Source organism: Neophocaena asiaeorientalis, unplaced genomic scaffold (assembly GCF_003031525.2).
Source record: "Neophocaena asiaeorientalis asiaeorientalis breed wild unplaced genomic scaffold, Neophocaena_asiaeorientalis_V1.1 scaffold30, whole genome shotgun sequence".
Classification (NCBI taxonomy): Eukaryota; Metazoa; Chordata; class Mammalia; order Artiodactyla; family Phocoenidae; genus Neophocaena; species Neophocaena asiaeorientalis.
Genome location: NW_020174923.1, coordinates 11,071,935 through 11,081,299, shown reverse-complemented (window position 1 = coordinate 11,081,299; position 9,365 = coordinate 11,071,935). Strand labels below are relative to the sequence as shown.

Genomic DNA, 9,365 nt, shown 5'->3' with positions numbered 1-9,365 from the left:
GAAGTCATATATTGTGTCAGTTATATATCAGTAATAGTACAAGCTAATTTTGATTTTACAGTCGAGGCCATCTCCAACCTCAGAATGAATTTGTTTCACAAATTTCTCTTGAAAATTAGTTTGGAACTCTTTTTTTTCCCCCCCAAAGAAATAATGTTTTTCATGTGTAGTTAGTTTTCTGGGCAGGAAACAAACTTCAGTTTAACTCCAAATGTATCAAGGGTAATAGAAAAGGAAGGGATGTCTGCTTATGTATTTATCGCTTTTTCAAATGCACGTTTCACTCTTTTTCCAGTAGCTTCTTTAAAATATATATATATGTACTTATTTGGCTGTGCCCCGTCTTAGTGGTGGCGTGTGGGATCTTTCAGTTGTGGCATGTGGGCTCTTAGTCGCAGCACGTGGGATCTAGTTCCCTGACTAGGGATTGAACCTGGGCCCCCTGCACTGGGAGCATGGAGTCCCAACCACTGGACCACCAGGGAAGTCCCTTTTTAAAAAAAAAAAATTTTTTTTTAAATTTATTTATTTGGCTCTGCCAGGTCTTAGCTGCAGCACAAGGGATCTTCATTGCTGCATGCGGGATCCTTAGTTGCGGCATGCGAACTCTTAGTTGCGGCACCTGGGATAGTTCCCTGACCAGGGATTGAATCTGGGCCCCCTGCATTGGGAGCATGGAGTCTTAGCCACTGGACCACCAGGGAAGTCCCTCATCTACAGTCTTTTGATTAAGGGGCTGTAGGAGGCTGGCTACACTGACCTTGGAGAGAGCAGAGCTGAAGCCCTGTCTGCAGACTTGCTTCGTATTAGCTCTTTGGAATACTTATACCATTTTATCTTCTAGGAACATGAGTGATTCTCAAAGGAAGATCCCCAGACCTCATGACTTCCCTAGATAGCCACTTCATTAACATGTTTCACAAAAGAAACAACTCCCTGTGCCTGATTATTTTTCAACTTTTATCACTGAAATACAAAAGATCCCCAGGACTTCCCTGGCAGTCCAGTGGTTAAGACTCCGCGCTTCTACTGCAGGGGGCACAGGTTCAACCCCTAGTCAGGGAACTAAGATCCCACATGCAAGGCCAAAGAAAGAAAGAAAGAAAGAATCCCCAAACTTCCACCAGGTAACTGGCCCAAGTCCCTATTCAATCTTCCTGCATTTGGGTTTGTGGAAACGGATTAGCCATCAATGGTTCCACAGAAGCTACAGGGGAATAGGACCTGTGGCCAACCAGCAAAACTTACAGATTTTCTTTTAAAAAGAGAAACGAATTCGGTTCACAGGAACCTTTTATGGCATGCCCACCTTGTTGAAGACCCAAATCTCGCCGTTCACAGTGGGCCTGGGCACCCCATGCCCATTGTAGTGGAAGAGGACCCGCTCCTCCTTGGCATTTCGACGTAAAGACGTGCAAAGCTTCTTCACTTCATCCACAGTTGGATCGAGGCTCTGCTTGTACCGCGCCTGTTGCAGGAGAAAAAATTAAGAAACTTATCATGGATTCATGGGAATACCTAGAATTAAAACTCCATCCTGGGGCTTCCCTGATGGCACAGTGGTTAGGAATCCGCCTGCCAATGCAGGGGACACAGGTTCGAGCCCTGGTCCGGGAAGATCTCACATGCTGCGGAGCAACTAAGCCCATGTGCCACAACTGCTGAGCCTGTGCTCTAGAGGCCATGAGCCACAACTACTGAGCCCACATGCCACAACTACTGAAGCCCACACGCCTAGAGCCCATATTCCACACCAAGAGAAGCCACCACAATGAGAAGCCCGCACACCGCAACGAAGAGTAGCCCTGCTCACTGCAACTAGAGAAAGCCTGTGCACAGTAACGAAGACCCAACGCAGCCAAAAATAAATTAATAAATTAAAAAAACAAAACAAAACAACTCCATCCTTTACTCCAAGTCTGCATTTAATGGACCCTGCACAAGTGACCTCAAATTTCTCTATCTATAAACTGGGATGATGACTACTTCACAGGGTGGTTGTAAACATTCATTTACTCAACAAATATTTATTGAGAACTACTGTGAAGATCTCATGAGATTAATAAGTAATGCCTGTCACATGGTAACACTAGTAAAAGGTAGCATCCCTGTGATATCAAAAGTATTTCTTAGAAGCATTGAATCTGTTTGGAAAAACTGTCTGGAACCTGGAAGAGAATTTGCTTAAACACAGGAAGCTATAATATATACAGTAGCAAGGGAGAACAGTTTCAAAAAGACAACAAAGTAAGGAAGTAAACTGCCCCTCTCTTGCTTAGTCATATTCGCCCTGCTTACCCCCTCCCACTACTCCTGCCTGGACCCTTGCTGATGAACATAAAGGATTCACTGAATTAGCAGGACCTAAAGTAAACACACAGAAATCAACAGACTTTATATATATATACATAAACCATAGATGGTTAAAATCATAAGGAACCCCCACTTCTAAAGCAACAAAGAAGACTGAACTTAACAAGAAATATACAAAACCCTGACAAGGAAATTTTGTAAAACTCTCCTGGAAAACAGAAGGAGGCTTGAACAAATGGGAGATGCTCCCTGCCTGGGTAGGATGCACCCACATTCTTAAGACATCAGTTCTCTCCCAGTTAAGAGTTCACACGTTCCCAATAAATATAACAAGCAGCTATTTTGCGGAGCTTGACAAGCGGCTACTGAAGTTCGCGTGGAAAATAAATATGCCAGAACAGCCAGGAAAACACTGAAAGGAGAGCTATGAGGGGTCCTGCCCCCCGACACTCCAACCTCCTCTGGGCCTCTCCAAGTAAAAGGTGAGGGTCGAAGCCCAGAGAGACCAGCAGGCCAGGGAACTACTACAGAGTCCAGAATTAGGTCCAAACACGTTTCCTGGCTTTTTGGAGAACAGTGTTCACACAGTCATAATGTTACGAACACTTATTTTATTTCATTAGAAACTGTGCAAACTTCAAGAGTGTGGTGAGGACGCTGAGGCTGGGTGAGGGGTACACGTGGTCATCAGAAGAGTCTCTCCACTTTATATTCATTTCGTTTTGTTTGCTTTCAAAGAACTTTCAATGGTAAATTCCCAATAAAAAAGAACTGAAAGTGTAAATTTATAACCATACTAGATGGTCGCGTGGAAGTGATGTGTATAAAAGCACTAAAGCCAAACCAGGAAGTCAATAAAAACACCCCAAGTTGATAAATCAGTAAAAAGCAGCCTACACATATGGGCATATCTGCCCAAAAAAACACAGCTAAAAGGGTTTACCTCTAGGTAGGGATTATGTTCTGACTTTCAAAACATAATGTGCATGTTTGTTATGTTGATAAAGTTCTCAAACTTTGTTTAAAATGCTAAATTTAAAACAAAAAAACCCAACCCAGTGCCATGATATCACTTGAAGAAAACAGTGGTGAGAACAAGAAACACAAACGGCGAGGAAACTATGTTTGAAGCATCATGGCTCCCGCTGTGGGCCTGCCACCTGGCACAGGGCTCAGCTCACAGTGATGGGTGCTGCTCAGGAAGCATCCACTGAAGTTGTTTCAAAAGAAGAGCAGGGAGGTGGAGGGAGCAGAGATGGAAAGCAGACACAGAGGCCTGAGGATGACCTGCGGCCTATGTTTAAGAGAGGCGTCCTGGGGCTTCCCTAGTGGCGCAGTGGTTGAGAGTCCGCCTGCCGATGCAGGGGACACGGGTTCGTGCCCCGGTCTGGGAAGATCCCACATGCCGTGGAGCGGCTGGGCCCGTGAGCCATGGCCGCTGAGCCTGCGTGTCCGGAGCCTGTGCTCCGCAATGCGAGAGGCCAGAACAGTGAGAGGCTCGCATACCCCAAAAAAAAAAAAAAAAAAAAAGAGAGGCGTCCTGACCTTTCAGAGGAAAATGAAGAGCTACACAGGAGGAAACTACACGAAAATGTGGCTCACCTCGCAGAGCATTAGTTCCTCCATGTTTGAGATATGACATTTGGTTTCACCTAATTAAATACGTGCTAATAATGCAATTTCTGACAGTAGAAAATCCTGGTGAAATACTGCATCGTGTGTTCTGAGAGCGTTGGGGGCACAAACACAGAAGCTTCAGGATGATGAAACTCAGAACAAAGTTCTTCCAGATTCCCCCAATTTTTTCCAACTGTAAGTAAACTAATACAAGGATAGCAACCCTATTCCACTGCAGGACAATTTTAGGACCCTGCCCTGAGGTGGCAGGTTAGGGTCCAGCAAAGTGGTCTCTCTCTGTGTTTCTTCCATAAGGTCCAGAATGCTATTTGTAAAATAAAACTGTGTCACAAAGGAGACTAGAGAAAGCCAACACATAATGTGATGTTTTCAAATTCATTCTCATTGAGGCAATGTGCATTAATCTGACACTGACAGAGGGGCTGCGCATTACCCATGCTACCAGAGCAGGGCTGGCCCCAAGAGAGACGGGGTCTGTGTGGAAGTGGGGGCTGAGGACATGGGGCACTCAGGGGCATGGAGCCTGTGCCCGGCCTGGGGAGGCAGCCGTGTCACCTGCTCCCTCCAGCCAGGTGGGCATCTCAGCCTGTGATGGCTCACCTAAACCACATGTTCTGGGAGCACCAGTTCAACATCTAGCTCTTGTGCAGAATTCCTTCTTGGTCCCCTTTGGCAGGAATAATCTTTTCTGTCTCTAAACTAACTTATACTCTTTGTCATATGTTCCTGTGAAGCTGTCTGAGCTCCATGGACACTGTAAACCCCATGAGGGCAGACACGAATTATAGTTTCATGTGTGCCTTTCAGTACCCAGCTCTGTTTTTATATTCTTCCCATGGCCTCACAACATGCTCAGTTATTAGCAAACAGTTGCTGTGTGACTATCAAACTTTTACTGACACTGATTACAATAATCTGTAATGAAACAAACCAAAATGATGAATCCTATCTGACCCTGAAGTGACACAAGTGAATTTCAGCACAAAATTAGAAAGTGTATATGTAAAAACTGTTGTGTCTAGGAGGTGGGTACTTAGATGTTCAATAATTCTTCTACTTTGCTACATGGAATTCTGCATATTAAACAGTTAAGAAAAGGATAGAGGAGGGAATTTCCTGGCAGTCCAGTGGTTAGGACTCCGAGCTTCCACTGCCAGGGGCCAGGTTTGATCCCTGGTCAGGGAATTAAGATCCTGTGACCCCCCCACCAAAAAAAAAAGGATGCAGGAAAACATTCCTGACTCATCATCAATAAACTACTTATTTGTGCTCTGGGTGAAACAGAAACAGGGCACTGAGCCTTAACGCTCTACACAACTAAATTTTGGCTAATCCCATAAAACTAGATGAGAGTAGTTGATAAATGAAAATCTAGTTCTGGGGGCAAAGAAGGAAACCTTTTACTAAGATGTCATGACTTTGGACATGTGTTCCAGAACCACATCCACATCAGCACAATGAGAAAAGTCAGAGAGTCCCCGGCCCCAAAACACCTGCCGGAGCATAGGACCCAGGTAAACTACTGTTTCAGCCCAAACCCCTCAGCCACTGTGACATGACCTGCATAAATCTAGAATTCAGATTTTTCTGTGAATCAGAGCTGCTGGAACGGCCAAACTAGGCAGCAAATCACATCCCACCTTGGTAGACACGTTGACCTGGGCCTTTATGTAAATTAAAATAAATACCTATGCTTTTTTGATACATGTGTTTTTTAAAAGACATCCTGGCTGGGTAGGTAGAAATAACCAGAAGAATTCAGAAGACCATTTTATCACCAGGAGCTTCAATGACAAGGCCCAAGGGCTGAAGGGAAGTATGAGTGTAAGCATTACCAAGTCTCACTGGGCTGTGCTGGAGTGGAGGGAGATGCTAGGAAATATCGGACGTGTATTTTCCCTACTCCCAGGAAGGCTTCCAGGTGGCTCATAGAGGGAGCAGCAAAACAGCAAAGAGGAAAAGGCTGAATCGCAAAATAATTTTAATGCGTGCCAAAAGGAGTTCTGAATTTGTTACTTATTTTCCCTGTGAGCACAAAAGAAATGAAAGCATTTTTATTTACTACCAAGAGCAGTAACAGGGAATCATACTGGAAAGGAACTCAGTTCAAATGAGGTTAATGGCTTTCGAGCTGTCTCCCCTCCGAGGGGGCTCTGGGGGGCCAGCTCTGAGCATGTGGGGCTGGCTCAAGGGTTAGGACAACAGTACGTGAGACAGAAACTGCTCCCCTCCCAAACCAAAACATTTCCACAAAGGTGTGAGAAAACCAACTTAAATCAAACGGTTCCATTAGAAGAAATGAGGGAAGGGGCCTCCTTCCCACGCATTCAGAGGGCACCCCAGGAGAGCCGTGTGGGGATGTGCCCTTTCTTCCCTGCCACAGTGATGACCAGGAGCAGTAGGGTGGTGGGGAACTTCTAGAGAGTGCAGGGTCTGTGCCTGGTGAGGTAAGGGCAGGAGGCAATGGTGAGGGGAACCACCCCTCTTGCACCCACCTCTCCTGCTATGCGGGTATGAAAGCACTGACTGATCATCAATAACTTTCAAATCACAGCCGGTTTTATCAGACAACGTGAAGAAAACAGCAAATAAATCTTCAGTGTATATGTGTTTATCCCCCTGCCCATACTTACTTCTGGAAATTTCCCGCCATCAGTAAGTGTAACAGTGATCACTGTTGGTAAGCAGCACAGCCCGCTTTGCGTGCCCCCTTCGTCATCACTCAAAACAACTCTACTGAATAAGAGTGGCCGTGGTGTGGGAGCCCGATGCCCCTGCAGCTGCCTTTACGAGCTGGTCCCGCAGGAGCCTCCTGCAGCCTCCCGTGCAGGGTGGAGAGTGGACTGCCTCGGGTACATGGCCTGGCTTGGCCGAGGTCAAGGGGCACCAGAGTCACACACAGGCACCCTCCCACCCCTCCTCTGGGAGGCCTGTGCCCACCATGCCGCCTGGAGCTGGCGGAGGCCCCCTCCTTTCACACAAAAGCCACGTCACCCAAAGGACCCATTTTCAGAGTCAGAGGACCTCTCAAGTCAGAAGCTGCAGGGACACGGGAGAAAATACCATGCAGAACTGCCAGAGAGCAGGGCGGCGAGGAGGGAGATGACCAAAGACCACAAGCTGAACCCTAGAAATTGAGGAGCCCCTCATTTTGTGACCTGCCCCACGGACTGGAGTTCTTGCTCCTGGGGCTAAGGAAACCTGGCATACAGTTGTGAAGAAGTCACTCAAAGACAAAGCGCCCCAAGATATGAACAAGCTGCGCCGCACAGCATCTCCCAGGCTGGCAGGGCTCACTGGGTGCCCATGTGCTGCGAGGCACTTATCCCGCGAGGCGACGGTACTTCCTGCTCTGTCTGGGCCCCACGTTTCACTGCTGCTGCCCAGCTTCCCTCAGGCCCACCCCTCTGCACTGCTGTCCAGCTAGGATTTGTGAAATCTCAGCTCCGCTGAAAGACCATTCACTGTTCCCCGAGGTTAGTCCTAAACAGGAGAGCTGTTCTTCCAAACCACACACAAGGTCAAGGGGCTGACATTACTCGGAGATGTCAATAAAGTTAGGGATTCGCTATTTCTGACCTTGGCTCCATCAAGGTCTATTCCTGTGGGATGCAAAAAATGATTTAGCCTCATTTTCTTACCTATCACACAGAAAGGACACATTAATGGACCAGCATGAAAGGCACTATAGATATTAATAATAAACCTCCTGGGGTTTTATGGGAATTAATTAATATTTTTAAGGGCGTGGAAATGAGAAGCACTAAACTAAATGTCACCACACCATGTTAAGGTTTTGTTTCAAAACTAGAATGCCCGGGATAATGGCTTTGTGGCTGGAGGGACTGCCGTGGCACAGGAAGCATCTCACCATTTGGGAGACCTGTGACAAGTGTAGCTGGGTGTACTGAATGGCAACGCAAGTCTCTAAAATACTGCCTCTTGTGCTGGGCACTGCTACTATAAGTCCAAATCTCAAGATGTAATAAAAAACAAGCATGGAAGTTTCGGGGGATGCGAGAGAGGAAGAAAACAGAAGAATGAACAACGGGACGAAGGGTCAAAGGAAGACTGGCCCTGGGCTTAATGAAAGGGAATGGGGCTCCAGGTTTCATTTCCTTCCAGGATGGTCTCCTGCTGACTCTACATGCTAATAAGGCCTAAGCAGTGCCGTTGCAGACTCCGCCTTCCCTGTGGATGTGGCCCCTCCTTGTGCACATTCCAGAGGTTAGAAGGTGTGGCGGCAAGAGGGGCTCTGCTCCATGTGGCCCAGTTGGCAGCGGTGGCCCTTCTCGGTCTGGTGAAGCCACACAGAACGCTGCTGTTGTGCTGCAGGAGAGTAATGGCAGCGCCTGGGGGAGGAGCTGGGGTCTCTGCTTGGTGGGTCTTCTCATGACAGAATCCCATAACGAGGAAACCTGTGCTGCGGCAGCGGCACTGCCTGTGCTTCTTTGGGGTTTCTAGTAAAGATTACTGCACATTACTCAACTAGGAATGTGAGTATGAATAATGCTATTTCCATCCTTCTATGGCAATGAGCAACACCTCAAGTTCAGATCCAAGAAACAGAGATGCCTGAGAGATTTTCTCAGAACTGTCCAGGAGGAAAAAACATAATGTTAGACTTTGGGCCAATTCTGCCTTTGGTCTGGGGTCTTGCAAACATTTCACCCCATCCTTCTCCTTCCCAAGTAGGAAGCAAGGGCTTCCAGGGAACTGCTGGGTAGGAGGAGGAAGGTCAGGTCTGCTCAAAGGACACCTGTCTTAGGTGGTGGTCCCATGTAAGAAAGCTTCAGGCCCCTGGAAGTTCAGGAGCTTTACGCCACCATCCCTCACAAAACACTTATTGTTGCTATAGCCCTTCGCATCCCCGCTATCACTATCTAGGCCAAGCTGCTGCCATCACTACCACCAACACCATCGTTGTCATCATCACCATCACCACTACCGTCATCATTTTCATCACCGCCAAGACAGATACCATCACTACCATCACCATCGTCACCTCGCCCCCTCCCTTCCTCTCATCTTCCCTCTGTCCTCCCCTCTCCCCCTCTTTCTCCTCCTCCTTCTCCACCCCTCTCTCCTCCTCTTCCTTCCCCTTTGTCCGCCCCTCTCCTCCTCCCTCAGACTGCTCTGACTGCTGTCTCTCACCTCTTCCCTGGTCCATCCTCCTCCATTAATCCTCATATGTGGCCATGACTCAGCTTCCCTTCTTTTCTCACACTACACGCGCCTCCTGGACGGCACCTCTGAACAAATCCATGGCCGAATTCCTCGTCATGCTCCACACATGCCCACCCTCTGGGCTCCCTACCATAATCACTGGCATCAGCCTATACTGAGTCACCCAGACCACACTCCCCAGGCCTGTCCTTTGTGCTGCTCTCCTTCTCACCTCCCCTTCATCGAGA

At 47.5% G+C, this 9,365-nt stretch overlaps 1 protein-coding gene across 2 annotated transcripts in view; it reads right to left on the bottom strand.

Annotated features, from left to right (window-relative positions):
- Positions 1–9,365, bottom strand: part of RPTOR (regulatory associated protein of MTOR complex 1) — a 337,424-nt gene that overhangs the window by 188,913 nt on the left and 139,146 nt on the right. For both annotated transcript variants that reach the window (XM_024760891.1, XM_024760890.1), the window contains exon 4: positions 1,310–1,468. In XM_024760891.1, the coding sequence (XP_024616659.1) occupies positions 1,310–1,468 (159 nt within the window). The remainder of the gene's footprint in view (positions 1–1,309; positions 1,469–9,365) is intronic.